Source organism: Camelus dromedarius, chromosome 23 (genome assembly GCF_036321535.1).
Source record: "Camelus dromedarius isolate mCamDro1 chromosome 23, mCamDro1.pat, whole genome shotgun sequence".
Classification (NCBI taxonomy): Eukaryota; Metazoa; Chordata; class Mammalia; order Artiodactyla; family Camelidae; genus Camelus; species Camelus dromedarius.
In genome coordinates, this window is record NC_087458.1 from 5033123 (window position 1) to 5051529 (window position 18407).

Below are 18407 nucleotides of genomic sequence, written 5' to 3' on the forward strand. Positions count from 1 at the left end.
TCTTTGAGGCTGGAACTAGGGTCTGATGGTCACCTTCATCAGTTAATTCTTTTCCATGTTTTCTGTTAGTAAAGGTAGAAGCTGGGGTGAGGGGTTATTTCAGTTGCTTTGAGAGTTTCAGCTGAACAAGCCAAATGTTAGAATTAAAGTAATTTTTTTTAGTCCTGGGAGTAACCTTGGTGATAACTATTCTAGTCTCATAGTTTGAAATATGAAACATTGGAGGCCAGAAAGCTTAAGTGGCTTGCAAGAGGACACACAGAGAGTAAAGGAACAGACCAGAATGACTATTTCAACACTGCACACATATTGCTTAGGATGCCTGGCACATAGGAGATGCTCAATAAATATTTTTCTAATGAATAAATGAATGAACCCCAGGCTTATGATTCCTTATAGCAATTGTTCCCCTGCACCATAAAAACTATGGCAGATTTAATTAAAAAAAAAAAGTGTCTTTGAGCCACCAGGACCTGCTTGTACCCTGTACAATGTCAAGGGATAAAGAGCATCATATTACAGGTAAGTTTCCCTAGAAACATAACCTCACCTTCCGTGGTATATTAGTTTTTTAGGGCTGTCATAACAAAGTACCAAGGACTGGGTAGCTTAACCAACAGAAATCTCTTTTCTCAAATTGATGGAGGCTGGAAGTCAAAAATCAAGGTGTTGATAGGATTGATTTCTTCTGAGAGTCATGAGGGAAGGATGTGTTACAGGCATCTATCCTTGGCTTGTAAATGACATCTTCTTTCTGTATTTTCAGGTCATTTTCTCTCTGTCCTTGTCTATGTCCAAATTTCCTCTTTTATAAGGACACCATCCATCCTGCATTAGGGCATACCTAATGATCTCATTTTTATTTGATTACCTATTTAAGTACTGTATCTCCAAATATGGTTACATTCTAAGGTACTGAGGGTTAGGACTTCAACATGCCAACCTTTAGGGGGAACAAAATTCATAACACATGGAGACTAGCTTTTCCATCATGAACATATTAAGCTCTCAACCACATTCCCCAGCAGTAGCCAAGATGATGTTAATAAAGCTCCTAGCTTAGTTAAGCAGCCAAGTGCACAATAGCCTCAAGGTTCTGCCCATGCATGTACTTTATCCCGGTGGAGCAGGAGGGTTGGCCTGCCAACATGTTCTCCTGGCAGCATGCTAAAAGAAGGCCCATAGGGCATGGGCTGGTTGACTTTTTTTTTTAACTACATGTTATTATAACTGATGAAACAACACTTTCTTCTTTGGAAATTGGCTCTTTCTTCATCTTGCTAAAGTGCTACAAGAAGTCTGAAGGGCTTTGATTGTTTTTACCGTAATTATTATTGTTAAACTATAGGTTAGATGATGAGTGTGTATTCCAGGAGTAACCTGGGGCTGGCATTTATAAGGAGGCTTTGATATGAGTGCTCATTGAGAGGATCCTGGGGAAGCCAGTGAAGCTCTTTCTAGGGTTTCTGTGAAGAGCCTTAGTAAATAAAAGCATATACTTAAGAGGAAAGTACTTTTGTAGTTAGGATTCACTTGAAAGAGATGATGTTCCAGAGTAGTCTCAGGGGATTCCCAGGTTTTGTCTTTAGTGGGCATTTGCTACTTGTGTTAAAGTCAGAGGCTTGTGGTTTTTGCAGAAAATGCCACCTTACTCTATCAAAATGATACTTGGGAGCTATAGGCTCAGCTTTCTTGTCTCCACCATTGACCAAAATATGAGTGTCTGTAACTTAGGAAATCTTCTCATCTGTGACCTTCATAATTAGAAATGATATCCTGGATAAGTGCCATCTTGGATTTATTCCTAGTTACCAAGGTGTGTATACTAAATATGGATTCTAACAGGTGGCACAGGGGTGTTTGGATCATTAGGTGATAGTCATAAGGTGCTTAATAATAATCAGGCCAAAAGTATGATTAAGTTACCTCATAGATTGTGTTGCTTAAATCAGCAGGTCATCTAAATTTCTGTAATGCTGAGCTGAACTTTCAGGCCATTTCCTATTATTGGCTCATAATTCAGAGACCAAGAAACTGCTGTATTCTCAGAAGGAAATATTAACAAACACTGGGAGCACCACTGCCATGAGCAGTGAGTCACTGCAAGAAAGGGCAAAGAGGGCTGTGGGGTCAAGAATAAAAACACTTGGAAAGAGAATCCTAGCTTGGGGATGGAAATAATACTGAGTTCACCCTAAGAGGGAAAAATGGTTGGGGAAATAGAGTTGGATTTTTTCCCTTTTTAACATTTGGACATAGATAATAGTAATCAAATGCCCTTAAGTGACTGGAAACTTGTGTCAGTTCCCAGACCATTAGATCCTGAGTTACGATTTGATGCACAGTTAAAATAGACAAAAATAATTGTTTGCCAAGCATTTATTACTAATTTTTACACAGTCCAATTATTTCAACATGTCTCCAAGGTAGTATCAGTAGGCCTCAAAGGATTGTGGGCTGACTCTTGTCGAAGGGCCTTCAGGAACTTGCCCCTATGTCCCCAAATATTTCCCTTTCCCTCCCCCCGAACACTCCGTGATCTCTTGTTGGCCCTGCAGCATGACAGATGTCTACAGGATCCTGAGCAGGTCCCCGCTCTGCTAAAATTAACAAAGGTAGTACTATTCTCTAGCTCATGAAAGACTGGGGGAAGAGAACTGAGCACTACAGACTACAGCAGACACAGTTTTAAAGTTTGAGCTCTGGAGTTGTTTGAGAAACACCTTACTTTTGCTTCATGAGGTTTTAAATGTTTATGAAGTTAAGTGTAAAAAAAAATCGAATTCAAATTCTAAGCCTTCAAGCTAAACCTTATTCTTAACATATTTATTCCAGTTCTGGGCCGATTTCACGAGGGGCTCTTGTGGCGAAGCCATTCCCCTTGCACTATCCAAAGGTTGTTGTAAAAATTCAGTCCCCTCACAGAATCTGCTAATTATGCTACAAGAAGTGAGAGGCTATTTGGAGCTAAATATTAATAAAATGTAGACCTGAGGAGAAACACCAACTTGTATATTAAAAATATCAGAACTCTCCACAAGATGGATCGACCAATAAAAAAAAACAAACTCAATTCCTTTGAATCTGAAATCGACATAATATTCTTGTTACTTTTGAGAGCAATAAATGAACGTGTTCCCCAAACAAGACTCCTCAAACAAATTAAATGGCTTACGGTTTTAAAAATGCACACCACATCTGCACCAGAGAGCAAAGACATCCTGCAGTAATGAACTACGTAAAGAAGGAAAAAAGGCAGGATTACAAAGTACATGAAAGAGTGTAGTTTAAGATTTTGGAAAAAAGAGATATTCTAACATCAGAGGGTCTTCCCACAACCAGAAACATGTGAGTCTTTTGGTACTCAGTGATTCTCACTTTCCTTTGCGCGAAGCTTTGGCAGGTGTCGGCATGTGGCAGCATCTCTTAAGGGCGGTATTGAGATCTCTGCTCTTGGATGTACTCGTAGAGCGGGCTGGAGCGCACCGGGGCGCTGGCAACCTGCCGCTTCCCAGGCTCCAGGACCTGCCGACGGCCCTTGTCCTCCTGCCAGACTTGGCAGCGGCTCTGCCACAGGTCTCGCTCTTGGCGACGCCTCTGCTCCTCCTGCTGTTGGCGGCGCAGCTGTTCTTCTTCCTGGAATTTCCTCTCCCGCTCCTGCAGGCGTCTCTGCTCTACTGGGCGCAGTTCTTGTTCCTGCCGACGTCTCTTCTCCTCCGCTGCAAACTGCTCCTCCGCCCGGTACTGCAGGTCTCGCGCCAGCTGGCGCCTCAGCTCTTCCTGGCCCGCGCGCTGCAGCTGCTCTCCTTGCTCGCGGAACTTCCGGTCCTCCTCCGGGTCGCGTCGCTTTTCTTCCTCTCTTTCCTTCTGGAGGCTCTGCTCTCCCTCTAGGAACTTCCTGTCTCGCTGCCTCTGGCGTCTCTGTTCTTCCTCTTGCTCTGCGCGCCTCAGTTGTTCCTCCTGGGAGAAGGCACCGTCCCGCTGCTGGCGGCGCAGCTGTTCCTCCTCACGGAACTTTCTGTCGCGCTCTTGGCGGCGCAGCCGTTCCTCCTCACGGAACTTTCTGTCGCGCTCTTGGCGGCTCAGCTGTTCCTCCTCTTGCTGCAGGAGCCGCTCCTCCTCACGGAACTTTCTGTCGCGCTCCTGGCGGCGCAGCCGTTCCTCCTCACGGAGCTTTCTGTCGCGCTCCTGGCGGCGCAGCTGTTCCTCCTCTTGCTGCAGGAGCCGCTCCTCCTCACGGAGCTTTCTGTCGCGCTCCTGGCGGCTCAGCTGTTCCTCCTCTTGCTGCAGGAGCCGCTCCTCCTCACGGAACTTTCTGTCGCGCTCCTGGCGGCGCAGCCGTTCCTCCTCACGGAGCTTTCTGTCGCGCTCCTGGCGGCGCAGCTGTTCTTTCTCTTCCTGCAGTTGTTCCTCCTCACGGAACTTTCTGTCGCGCTCCTGGCGGCGCAGCTGTTCCTCCTCTTGCTGCAGGAGCCTCTCCTCCTCACGGAACTTTCTGTCGCGTTCCTGGCGGCTCAGCTGTTCCTCCTCTTGCTGCAGGAGCTGCTCCTCACGGAACTTCCTGTCACGCTCCTGGCGGCGCAGCTGTTCCTCCTCACGGAACTTTCTGTCGCGCTCCTGGCGGCGCAGCTGTTCTTTCTCTTCCTGCAGTTGTTCCTCCTCACGGAACTTTCTGTCACGCTCCTGGCGGCGCAGCTGTTCCTCCTCTTGCTGCAGGAGCCGCTCCTCCTCACGGAACTTTCTGTCGCGCTCCTGGCGGCGCAGCTGTTCCTCCTCTTGCTGCAGGAGCCTCTCCTCCTCACGGAACTTTCTGTCGCGTTCCTGGCGGCTCAGCTGTTCCTCCTCACGGAACTTTCTGTCGCGCTCCTGGCGGCGCAGCTGTTCCTCCTCACGGAACTTTCTGTCGCGCTCCTGGCGGCGCAGCTGTTCTTTCTCTTCCTGCAGTTGTTCCTCCTCACGGAACTTTCTGTCGCGCTCCTGGCGGCGCAGCTGTTCCTCCTCTTGCTGCAGGAGCCGCTCCTCCTCACGGAGCTTTCTGTCGCGCTCCTGGCGGCGCAGCTGTTCTTTCTCTTCCTGCAGTTGTTCCTCCTCACGGAACTTTGTGTCGCGCTCTTGGCGGCGCAGCTGTTCCTCCTCACGGAACTTTCTGTCACGCTCCTGGCGGCGCAGCTGTTCCTCCTCACGGAACTTTCTGTCGCGCTCCTGGCGGCGCAGCTGTTCCTCTTGCTGCAGGAGCTGCTCCTCCTCACGGAACTTTCTGTCGCGCTCTTGGCGGCTCAGCTGTTCCTCCTCTTGCTGCAGGAGCCGCTCCTCCTCACGGAACTTTCTGTCGCGCTCCTGGCGGCGCAGCCGTTCCTCCTCACGGAGCTTTCTGTCGCGCTCCTGGCGGCGCAGCTGTTCCTCCTCTTGCTGCAGGAGCCGCTCCTCCTCACGGAGCTTTCTGTCGCGCTCCTGGCGGCTCAGCTGTTCCTCCTCTTGCTGCAGGAGCCGCTCCTCCTCACGGAACTTTCTGTCGCGCTCCTGGCGGCGCAGCCGTTCCTCCTCACGGAGCTTTCTGTCGCGCTCCTGGCGGCGCAGCTGTTCTTTCTCTTCCTGCAGTTGTTCCTCCTCACGGAACTTTCTGTCGCGCTCCTGGCGGCGCAGCTGTTCCTCCTCTTGCTGCAGGAGCCTCTCCTCCTCACGGAACTTTCTGTCGCGTTCCTGGCGGCTCAGCTGTTCCTCCTCTTGCTGCAGGAGCTGCTCCTCACGGAACTTCCTGTCACGCTCCTGGCGGCGCAGCTGTTCCTCCTCACGGAACTTTCTGTCGCGCTCCTGGCGGCGCAGCTGTTCTTTCTCTTCCTGCAGTTGTTCCTCCTCACGGAACTTTCTGTCACGCTCCTGGCGGCGCAGCTGTTCCTCCTCTTGCTGCAGGAGCCGCTCCTCCTCACGGAACTTTCTGTCGCGCTCCTGGCGGCGCAGCTGTTCCTCCTCTTGCTGCAGGAGCCTCTCCTCCTCACGGAACTTTCTGTCGCGTTCCTGGCGGCTCAGCTGTTCCTCCTCACGGAACTTTCTGTCGCGCTCCTGGCGGCGCAGCTGTTCCTCCTCACGGAACTTTCTGTCGCGCTCCTGGCGGCGCAGCTGTTCTTTCTCTTCCTGCAGTTGTTCCTCCTCACGGAACTTTCTGTCGCGCTCCTGGCGGCGCAGCTGTTCCTCCTCTTGCTGCAGGAGCCGCTCCTCCTCACGGAGCTTTCTGTCGCGCTCCTGGCGGCGCAGCTGTTCTTTCTCTTCCTGCAGTTGTTCCTCCTCACGGAACTTTGTGTCGCGCTCTTGGCGGCGCAGCTGTTCCTCCTCACGGAACTTTCTGTCACGCTCCTGGCGGCGCAGCTGTTCCTCCTCACGGAACTTTCTGTCGCGCTCCTGGCGGCGCAGCTGTTCCTCTTGCTGCAGGAGCTGCTCCTCCTCACGGAACTTTCTGTCGCGCTCTTGGCGGCTCAGCTGTTCCTCCTCTTGCTGCAGGAGCCGCTCCTCCTCACGGAACTTTCTGTCGCGCTCTTGGCGGCGCAGCTGTTCCTCCTCTTGCTGCAGGAGCCTCTCCTCCTCACGGAACTTTCTGTCGCGTTCCTGGCGGCTCAGCTGTTCCTCCTCACGGAACTTTCTGTCGCGCTCCTGGCGGCGCAGCTGTTCCTCCTCTTGCTGCAGGAGCCGCTCCTCCTCACGGAACTTTGTGTCGCGCTCTTGGCGGCGCAGCTGTTCCTCCTCACGGAACTTTCTGTCGCGCTCCTGGCGGCGCAGCTGTTCCTCCTCACGGAACTTTCTGTCTTCTTCCTGACGGCGTCTTTTCTCTTCTATTTCTTCTCTCAGCAGTTGCTCTTCCTCCCGGAACTTCCTGTCTCGCCTTTTGGCTTCCTTTTGCTGCTCTCGCTCCAGCAGGTCTTCAGCTGGGAACTGCCGGTCGCGCTGCTGCTTGCTCCTCCTCTCTTGCTCTCCTTCTCTCTCTTCCTGTTCATACTTCAGGGGCAACCGATCTTGCCGAAACTGCCTCTCCCGCACCTGGGAATCTTCTAGTTGTCGGATCTTTTCTTCATTTTCTCTGCGTTTGGAGTAAGCCCTGTTATTACGAACTTCATTTTCTTCTTCTAGTTGCCGCTGCCATTTCAGATCCTGCTGCCGATCCTCGTCTCGGAATTGCCGCTTCCTGTCCAGGCGCTGCACCTCCTCTCCGCGATATTGTCTCTCGCGCTCCCGTCTCAGCAGCTGTTCTTCCTCTCGCTGCAGCTCCTCCTCCTTTAAATAATGTCTGTCGAGCTCCTGACGCCTCCTCTTCTCTTCCTCTCTCAGTAGCTGCTCTTTCTCCCTCTGCAGCTCCTCTTCGCGACGCTGCCTCTCGCGCTCCTGGCGCCTCCTCTTCTCGAGTTGCTCTCTCTGCAGCTGCTCCTCCTCCCTCAGCTGCTCTCGTTGAGCCGGCTTGGCGTACAGTGTGTGGCAGCGCCTCTGGCTTTCCTCCTCTAGTTGCCACCTGCAGTTTTGGTCTCGGCGCTGCTCCTCCTTGCGGCGCTGCCTCTCCCGATCCACCTGGAGGCTCTGCTCCTGCTCACGGAACAGCTGCTCCCGCTCCCTTGAGAGTCGCTGGCGGCGCTGCTCCTCCTCCTCCCGCTGTTCGCGTTCCTGGCGCCTCTCCGCCCTCAGCTGCTCCTCCTGCTGCTCCTGGAGGCGTCTCTGCTCCTCTTGCCTGCGGGGCCTGGAGTAGACTTTGCTCTGACGGGCCTCAGCCTCGCTTTCCACCTGCCACCGCCACCTCAGGGTGCGTCGCTCGCCCTGTTCATTGGCCTCTTCCTGCTCGCGCCGCAGCTCCTGCTCCCAGCGCGACTCTTCGCGCCCGCGCCTCTGCCTTTGCAGCTCCTGCTCTTCCTCCAGGCGCTCCCTCTTCAGCTCTTGGCGCTCCGGCCTTTGCAGCTGCTCTTCTTCCTGGCGCTCGCGCTGCTCCTCCCGGAGGCGCTGTCGCTCCCGCTGCTCCTGCCTCTCTCGCCCCTGCTCTAGGTCAGAAAACTCCTCCGGCTCCCAACCCTTGCGCCTCAGCAGCTGCTCTTCCTCCTTACCACGATCTTCTCGTTCTCGCCTTTGCAGCCTCCGCTCACGTCTCTCTTGCTTCTCCCTCTGCTCCTCTTCCTCAGCGAGCTCCTTCTCCTGTTCCTGCCTTTTCAGTCGGCATTTTCCTTCCAGTTGGCTGTCCTGGGGCTCGAATCTCCTTTGGGCTTCCCTCCTGCGATCTTGTAACAGGTTCCCCTTTCCCTCACTCTTGACCCCTTTCTCAGTGAGCCCCGCGGCCTGGCCGAGCGCGTAGTAACAAGCTTGAGCCACCCTGAAGACGAACAGGAGGAATTCATTGAAATCGACAAGCCCGTTACAGTCGCGATCCAGAAGTTCCTGAATCAGATCTGCTGTCTCCGGGTCGTGTGGCCTCTAAGGGGGGGGGGGGGGGGGAGGAAATAAATAAAACAAAACTTTTACAATGTAAATACAGTGTATTTACAATAATACAATGTATTATTTACAGGTAGTAAGCAGATACACACGCAATGTACATCTTTATGATATGCTGATACTCAAAAGACATTAAGAGCAGTTAAAAAAAAAAAAACACCCGGTGTGTATGGAGTCTTGTCCCCATGTAAAATATGAAGACCTAATTTTAAAGCATACATTAGTTGGAAAATTTTGCATCTTGTAATTTAATGCTGATCAAAAGAACACAAGTTACCCTTAGCTGACTGAATAAGAATGAACTTACACTTAAGAGAGAAATACAATGGAAATTTGTGAAGATTTGCAGCAGCCATTTCTGACTGAAATAGCCAGTACCCCTGATCTGATTTCTATCCCATGTATGAATACAGAACAAAATATTTGTGGAAACACCATTTTACTAGAGAAGAGGCTGATTTTAGTTACTAAAATTTAGAAGTAAACTTAAGTTCCTTCTAAGTTGAGTTTGGTTTGACATCTTTGGTGATAAGTTCCTGTGAACAGCTCATTCACATTGACGTTGCGTCAAGTACAGGAAATGCTACTTTTTTAGTACTAAGACTACAATGCCTTCAGAATTGAAAAGGGGATGTGGTGTAGAGATGTCATGGCAGAAAATGAATATAAAGTCACCATTCCTTGCTCTGATTTCTCCTGAGAAGAAATTTCATAATCCTAAATCAATAGAGAAATTTCCTTTTCTTGTTATTTCTTACCCGAAGGACATCTGCAAATTCTCTCTCAAGGAGGTTCTTCAGGTCTTTCTTGCTTAGGGCTGCCCCATCACAATCATGTGAGGCATACTGATTGAAAATTTTAGTGATTTCAAAGATGCTTCTCAGAAGTGGAGACATTTTTTTTTCTTTCTTCAAGTTCAAGGAAACCTAGAACAATAAAATAGGATCCAGAATCAAAACTCCATTTCTGATCTTAGATCCCTAAATAATTTTACTCTGAACAGTAGTTATTTTCAACCTGGGCTCTCAAGGCAGTTTAGTTTTGAATATAGTGCTTAGAAAACAGAAGAGAGATCCTGAAAAATTTCAAGCCAGGGAACTATCTTCAGACTATCTTGTTTACCCAATTTGGATTATCCATATCTAGCTTTTGATTGTTTACCCAATTTGGATTATCCACATCCTTCCCTTCTCCCTCTTTGTGCTCCCTAGTACTTTTCAGATTAGACAGTGAGGAGTGTAGAAGTTTAAATTAGATATGTTTCTACTCCTAAGAATTTTCCTCTAAAGTTGAACAAAGAGACTAGCCAAAAGGCAAACGAAGGCTTGAGAGTATCTTAAAGTGGGTAGAAGCCATGTTACACCTAATTGTGGCAGCAAAACATTTGATGGTAACTGGAATGATAAAAACAGGGAATATGGATTATTTCCTAATATTATAGTCCTTTAGAGATCTAGGGGTATAATTCATAAGTCACCAGCTCTTAAGCACTACTTCCAGTCAGAGGTGGCATTGTAATATTCAGATATACCAATGCAGAAAACAGAGAGTGCATGTTATCGGCCTTAATTCAGATATGTTACAGATATTCAACTATTGCAAATTTCTGATAGGTACTTCCTGACTGGCTACCAGAGTCAGTGGGTCAAATTGAACTTGGAAAACTTTTAATAATATTGGTCTTTTGGTTAGCTTTTGGTAAACCCAAATAAACCGCTTGCATCTTGGCATTGTAAAAAACAAGACCTAGCCAATAAAAGATCAATATTAAAAGAGTACATGGAAAGCTTCACTGGCTGGGTGATTTACTGGTTCATCTAGCTGACTTCTTTAATTACCTCTCAACTTCAGTATCTCAGATGCCATAGCTACATGAAGATGGCCTATATTGGGCAGAACCCATAGAAAAAGAGAACTGAGGGTTGACAAACGTTTGAGAGGACAGTTTTTTAGGAAGATGAACCCCATCAGAGTCATACGTGACCATCCTCCAACCCCTGCTGTGCAAACAAACTTACAGAGTTCAGTATTCCAACCATAAGAAGATGGCATGGAGATAGTAGATGTTAGACATCTCTGTAAGATACTGATGCCTTCCGGCACGTAGACCCTCCTTGCTGCCCCCAACATCTACAACAGCTGGGAAATGAAGAATCAGACAGAAGAAGATGACCCCACTGAATGGGACTTACCCACTTCACCAGAGGGAGAAGTTAAGTGCTCGCTGACACCGCTGGCAAGTGTACTGAATAGCTGGGAGCTTGGCCTTTTATAGAGGTTTTAATTGTGCCCTGAAGAGCAACTTAGGAAGGAGACACCCACTCTGTAGGATGGCCTGATTCATCCCTAACCAAGCCCAGCTCCACCTCTGTCTCCACGAATGGCTTGTTTATCTCACTATTTGCTCACGTAGCTATTTGGCATGAGGTTCACAGACCTTGCCTCCTGACAGTTAGGGTGCTGGCACCACCTAACATGAAAGAATATTTGGCAGAATCTTAATTTTCCTTAGTTGTTAAAATCAAATAAAGCAATAAAACAAAGAAATTCATGTTCAGAATCTTAATTAATTATGATTTCATTACAAAATTGTAACCTCTAAGCCATTTACTTTATGAAAGATACAAATCCTAGGTTGAGGTTAAACAGAAATTTTGACTTAAACTGTTGAGAACTAGCTGATTTCTCCGTAGGATGTAACAGTCCGTGGTGAGTTGCTTATAGCCCTGTCTGAAGCCATTCTAGGACGATAAACTGGTGTAAAGAATTGGTTTTAGTTTCCTCTCTAGAAATGCAGGTAGGAGGAAAATGTGCATGTGTGTTCTTGGGTCTTGTGATGGTTTTTCTACAGATTGGGGATTGCTTCCTTAGTAAATAATTTTGGAGGGTACTTTAAATATACATTTTCATTAAATTGTTCATAAGAAAACTTGAAATCTGTGAAATTTCATTATTGGTGATATTCTATCTAAATGAAGTTTGCTAATTTCTTTTCTTATTAGCATATTGATGTCTCAAGAGAAAAAGAGCTGGTGTAATGCATTACTGTAGATATAATCATCCTGCTCAGCCTAAGTTACTAATGATTATCACACCTAAACACTTGAGTCTTCTTCTCGTGGAAGCACATTAAAGTAATCGGTCATTCTAGCCCATTACATTTGTCAGGGCTTTCTCAGCCCTGGTGATCATTTGCAAATCTCCACACTGTTTTATTGTAAGGAACTGGATTTTATCCCTGGTTGTCAGTGACTCCCACCCTTACATTTCAGACAATATGAAACTTTGGTTCATAATAGGTTTATGCAGACTATTAGCTGATTCAGTGGCTTTTGGCATGCCTGTTTCTTCCTTTGTCTGACAGAAGCCAAGTAGTGGTTTTCTGAATTTTGAGGAGACTCTGTAGGGTCATTCAATGGAATGTGAAGATTTGGATCCTAAATCTTGATGGATGTTCTTTTATGTGCAGATGGTCCAAATGATAGTGGACTTGAATTCTATTTGTCGCTTCATTTGTTGCCATCCCAGAGGTGTGGTGAAGAGAAAAGTGGAATTAATAGGTGATGGGAAGACAATTGTAAGTCTGGTTCACTGCTGCATCCTTAAGGACTTCAGCATCGATGTCTGATCTAGAGGTTCTCCTAGTACAGTACTTGTCACCATTTCTTGGACTCAGCAAACTTGATGTAGCATCTTCTTAGTAAAGTGAAGATTTCTATTTTTTTCCCCTTCTCCTTATGGTTTTATGCAGTTCTCTTAATTTCTGAATTTTAGGTTGGACCGCCATGAGCGCTGTATGCACTGCAAGCACAAACCATCACAGAACCTCTGTTTCTCACAGAGGGGACTAACCCTTTTTATAGGTGTTATTCAAGGAATTCACGGGACAAACCCTACCTTATGTCTGAGTCTGTTTTTATCTACCTGTGTGTGATCTGCTGAGGGGACTTAGCCCAGGTGGGATGCACTTGTGTGATTTCATTACCTTTCTATAGTCAATAAACTAAAAAAAGGACTGGACATCTCTTAGGTTCTATGAGAATAAAGGGAAAATATTAATCATTCTAAAATTATGGTTGAGCAAGCAAAAACAAACACAGAGGCAAACCCAAAAGGAAGATATTTCTGAACAGCCTTAAGAAAATGGCTGAAATTGCATTCATAGTAACACAAAAACTCCTTCACTACTCTGAAGGAAGCTCAGTCTTAAATCCAGTGATGGCTCTCTTACCCGCTCTTGTTTAAACATAAAGGAAAACATTAAAAACCCTGATCAAACCTAAGAGAATTAGCCTCTCTTCCTCACTGCTCTTGGTCCTTCATCAGAAAGATGGTCAGTAGGTTCAAGTGCTTCAAATGAAGTGGCCTGCATTGCTACGTAATGTTCTTTCATTTGTGTCATTTATTAAGTGTTATTTAATTTAACATTAAATGTTATTTAAAATATTTTAAAAGGAGCTCTTGACATGTTTGGACAGGGAAATAATTCTCATTGCTTTCTAGTTCCTTAAAAGGTTGGCAAATGCCAAAGAAGGTAGAAAATTATCAAGTCTTCATTTTTTAGTTCAGTCTATTTTTTTAAAGGCCAACAGGGGATCCTTGAAATGTGTCAATGTCCACTCACTGTGGTTCATCAAGAAAGCACGAAGTTTTTATAACCTGAAGATCTCTATATTCTTTATAGACAAATAGTCTCATTATCTTTTTTTTTATAAGGCTGGAGACCGAGGCACTGAGAGGTCAGAGGATATCACAGGCCCAAGAATGATCCAACTGCCCCTGTTCCATTCTGCAGAACTGTCCTTCTTTATCAAGGGTTAGGGACAGTGGGTCCAGAGCACAGCTATATTATTGTACTATTACTTGGCTTTGAGGCTTGGGCTCTTTAGTACAGAAGAACTAAAAAAATACTATAAAATTTATATCACTCAGATCCTTTACCTATTACGTCAATCACAAAACCTCATCCGTGCTGAAATCTCTGGGTGTGGAGTTCTGCTGGATTAACAGAGAACTAAGGAAGCATTAGGTTTTCCTGGTCTTTATCTCATTCAAAGGTTCATTTCCCATATTCTCTTGTCAGAACTCAGAAAAAGTAGATAATAGACTTGACATTCTGTAGCATTCTAGCAGGACCAGGCCCTGTCTAGGCCTTATTGGAAAACTGCCAAAGTGAAAATTTATATAAAGCAGAGAAGATGCCAGTGTCATCCTCAGCCTAATGGACTTCTCCAGAACCCAGTAGGAGCCATGATGTGATCTCTGGGAAAATGTCCAAGTGATGATTTTAGATGGCTTTAAAGAAATTAAGATTCTTTGAACTACCACCCTGCCATATGTATGTGACTTCTCAATTTCCCACTACAATTTCCATTTTTTAAATAGGAATTTTCAACCCTCTGTGCTTGTCTAATGTCTGCTTGGAACAATTCGAGACCTTGTTACTGTTTTAAAATGCATGCATGTTTAGATGAATCTCCAAACCGAGGAAAAAAAGATTAAACTCAAAGAAGCTTTCTGTAGAAAAAAAAAAAAGATTTTTTTAATAAGCTGTCTAAACATCACTTCAATGAAGACTTTTTCTTCAAAATTATATGTTAAACCTTTCAAGTTTTCCTAGTCTTTCTTCTTATTCATTGACCCATCTCCTGGAACCTCACCTCTACTGGTCCAAAACCTAACATATTTTCTTTGAGGCCCCACACAAGTTCCATCTCCTCCCAAAAACCTTCCTTGGCCTTTACATGTAATGATTTACAATTTAAAAAAATTTTCTACAGCATGCATAGTTGTCATTATACAACCTAGGGTTAGTTCATGTGTAATTTCCATATTTTTCTCTAATTTAATGGGTGCTTGTTGTGTCTTCTTGATCAGGTTTTCAATTTCTTGAAGGCAATGCAGTATCTTTTATTTCTACTAAGTGTTCTGTAAAACCCTTGCTTATATGAAACAATTTTATTGCATTACAGCAGTTTAAAGACCCGCCAGTCAGAATGAGATAAGTGGCTTGATCTGGGATGGAGTTCTGTGGGTTTGGGTGATGGCTTGGTGATGAGGGCACACGCCATAATGGGAGTCAGCCCTTCTAGGGCCTCCTTTAGTTTCACCACTTACAGGACCGATGACAGAGAGGCACTACTCCACCCCTTTCTGCCTTCCCCTGTGCCCATCACTTCACCCCTCTGTTAAGCGAGGAGCTGTAAGATCTGAATCCCTTCCTCAGAGAGGAGCTGTGATAATTACAGCTTGTAAAGCATTTTGTAATTCTTAGATATAAAAGGGCTAATTATTATGATCATTAATAATTCTTAATTTTTATCTTCTTCAAGGTGAATTATCCTTACTTTAATTATATCCCCACCCTGGTGGTAATTACACCCCTGAGAGTCAGCAGACGCTTTCATCTTACATCATGCCGGACAAGGTGACTGGGCACAGGAGCCCAGGAGGAGCACTTCCACCTCCTGCCCGCCCCTGCTGTCGCCCAGGGTGGCAGAGGGCTCTGGCTTTGTCGTTACACTGGTCATAGATTTCAAGCGGTTTGCTTTCTTTGTTCTGTGTGTCTTTATCCTAGCCAGCAGCTCCCCAGTTTCATAGGGCTTTGGGATTTGACAAAAGACACATGGAGTGGGAAAAACAAATTTAATCTTTGTAATTTGATGAATATGCTCTGAATGAGGGAAGCAGGCATTTTTGAGTGGACTGCAGAGCCTTTCTGGTATCTGCTATTAAAAAAAAGTTCACAGCTGTCATATGAAAGAAGGGCCATGGCTCCTCAAGGGTAGAGGTGCTACATGGCATTCTCTCTTCTTCTTGGACTCAGATCTCTTTCTAGTAGAATAGTAAGTCAGTCCTTGGGATGAGGTAAGAGAATTTATATCTAAAGAAGTAAAAAAAAAAATTACTTTGAGAGAGAGAGGTTTTATTTCTGATAGCAAGGTGTAACATAAAGGAGATTGGGTGCTGAGGCTTCACACTCAGTAGATACTTTGGGTTATGGGAGTCAAAGTCAAGACCTCCCAGATGTGGAAGAGAGCACGGCCAGCAAGGGCAGGCACATGCCACTCTGGCTTGGAATGTTTTCTCCTGACCCAGATTTTCAGGAACCACCAGTGTCATGGTAAAGTTATTGAGTCCTAATCTTGGGTGGTTCAGTGTCCTGCATCTCACCCTATGCCTGGAATAAGGCTGGAGATGGAACGGGGTTTGGGTGGGGGAAATGATCCGAACTTTTAGTGGCTTTCATTCTAACTCGTCCCCTTCAGAGGGGCTCATGCTTCTGCGGAGTTCACCTTCCCCTGCTGCATCCTTCTTTTCGTTGCCTTCCTTTCCTCATTTCCTCTTCTCTTCTCCTTAAAAAAAATTCCCTTTCCCCATCCCATCCTCCAAACCACTCAGAACTCAGGTAGAGAAGTAAGATATAGGGTTGAAGGGACTTCTGGGAGGGTCCAGTCAAGGTCCTTGTCCCTTTGCTTCAAGTGAGGGTCTGAGTTCATAGCATTAGTGGGGAGGCAGAAGACAGGCTGTGTGTTTCTCCAGTCTTCCTCCAGTAGTCTCTTTGGTCCACAAGGATTTACTGAGTCTCCTATTCTATGCCAGGCATGGTGCAAGGCACTGGGCTTCTTACTAGGGGGCATGCCAGCTCTGCTGCCTGATGATTGGGAGTGGGATATGTTGTGATAAAAAAAGGTTAATTTCAAAAATGAGGCTATATATGCTAGTTTTTTAAGAACACACAGAAAACACTAATAACAGTGGTTACCTATAGGGAGAGAGGTGGGGAAGTATCTTCTTATTGTGTACTTTCTTATGCTTTTTGATATCTGAGCCATGTGAATGTGTTACTTATTTAAAATTTAAATACACTAAATTCTAAAAACAAAAGCTTTATTCCAAGAGGAAGGAGATGAAACAAAAAGAAGACAACTAGCAAGATAATATCAGGAATTTAAAAATTCATTCTAAGATAAAAAAGAGCAGAAACAGGAGAATTTCTAGGAGTAAATGTTTTGAGAAAGATTATGTTTTCTTTACTCATTTTATATTGCATCTGGAAGGATACTCAGGAATTATTTTTTTTAAGTGCAATGAAGCTAAATAACCTTAAAAAATTTTAAACCCTAAAACTCACTGATGTGATTGCACAGTAAGCTTTTTAGCTATTCTGTCAGATACGTAATTGGAACTTTTCAGATATTTTTTTCTTTGAGGCTTTTCCTTATCTGCAGATGAAAGGCCCTGTGGATGCTGCTTCTCTGGTTATCTGACCAAGTCCCCCTTTGCTCTGGGCTCTCAGCTGGCTCACTGTCAGCTCTGGGCTGAGGGCGAATCATTAAAGTCTCATCCGTAACCACACTGTTTGAAAGCGTTTCACAAATTACAAGAAAAAGTGCTTTTGGCAGCACAACTTGGGTCTTTGAAGTGAACCACATCCTCGAAAGGTGTTGTGAAGGAAAAGCCCAGCTGGGCTAACAAGCTAAGTCATAAATCTAAGTGTGATAAGTGTCGGTTTACTGATCTAAGTTCTGCTGGGCTAACTCGTAAATCTGAAGTTTAATGTCAGTTTACTGGGCTAACAAGCTAACTCGTAAATCCAAGCTCAACAAGTGTCAGTAACGTGATCTGTTCCAAATTGATAAGCTCCAGTGTACTGATTCCTTGTTTTTTGTTGTTTGAGCCTTATTGGCTAATAGCCCCATACTTGTAATTAACCCTATAAAACCTCATGTGCATGTCTTGGAGGTGCTCAGAGCTTCGGAGCAGAAGCCCCTCTGAGCCCGCCAGGGTAGTAAATCTGAGTACTCCAACCCTCCGAGTGGTGCTTGTTTCTTGGCTGGCCTGTCATTTCCGTAACAGTGTTACAAATGGGGACTGATTACAACTTCTCAAAGAGCAAAAAGTTAATTTTTCTGACATTAATATAATCCCTCCTTTCAGTGCCAATGTATTTCAAAGTCCGATTTTGGGGGGTCCTTTTTGTGCTTTCCAAGGTGCAAAACTCTTTGAAAGTATCTAGAAGCCCCAGAATAGTGATTTATATTGCCTCACCTGTCCTATGAATATACTCAGTGCCTCGCTACTCAGCTAATCAAAAACCTTCGCTCAAAACCCCACTAAGCGGAAGGCACGACACTTGGTTAAAGGGAGTGTAGCATCAGGGAAGCCGCATCCTGGGCCTTCAGAGAGTGTGATACAATTATGAAGTCTGGTTATGACCCACAGGCGCTCTGCAGGCTGAAGAAGGAAGGCACCACTGCTGGCCAAGAATTCATCTGGGAGGGCATCTGGGAGGAGATGGGGCCTATTCTGCATAGCACAGTGGGTTTCAGGCAGGTCAAGTGGAACAGGGAGGCATTGCAGGCAGTGTGAGGAAAGCTGGGGAGTTGGAATGAAAAAAGTATTTTTTGAGAAAAGACCGGTCAGGCTATAGTGAAGAGTTTATCACTTTTTGATAAAGAACTGAGTCTCCTTGATCCTTTTGAGGGTTGACCTTACAGAAGAGGTATTTGTTTTAGCCATCCATTCATTCATTTAAGAAGGAATTGAGTACAGTTAGGTGCAGGTTCCCTGAAAGCAGGCTCATGTCTGTTTTGTGTGCTGCTGTATTCTCAGTGCTTGTTACAAAGCAGGCACTTAGGAACTATTTGTTGACTGAAAGAGTGAATTGCATTTATGTGTCGTATGCAAGACCATATAAAATTTCCATGATCAGAAAGTAGCCCTATAAGAGTTCAGAAGTCACTTTTTAATGGCACATTAGGAGAAAGAGGAAGGGTAGAAAAGGAACATGTGAGAGAATTCACAATGAACCATAGATAGAACCAATTTTATTTTTTAAATCTTGCTGGAAGTATAGAATAGGCAGCTGGATTGTCAGGACACAGAGGGTGGGAGTGAGCATGGGGAGGGCAAGGCAGTGACGTTAAAACTAAGGTCCTAGATCT

The 18407-nt window shown here is 45.6% G+C and overlaps 1 protein-coding gene across 1 annotated transcript; it reads right to left on the reverse strand.

The window, feature by feature from the left end:
• Window positions 1-2361: 2361 nt before the first annotated feature.
• TCHH (trichohyalin) lies at window positions 2362-10694 on the reverse strand. Its single transcript, XM_064477769.1, has 3 exons — window positions 10653-10694; window positions 9219-9386; window positions 2362-8439 (listed from the first exon to the last, which is right to left on the reverse strand). Exons 2-3 carry the CDS (start codon window positions 9354-9356, stop codon window positions 3427-3429), a joined length of 5151 nt encoding a protein of 1716 aa, XP_064333839.1. The 5' UTR covers window positions 9357-9386; window positions 10653-10694; the 3' UTR covers window positions 2362-3426.
• Window positions 10695-18407: the final 7713 nt, after the last annotated feature.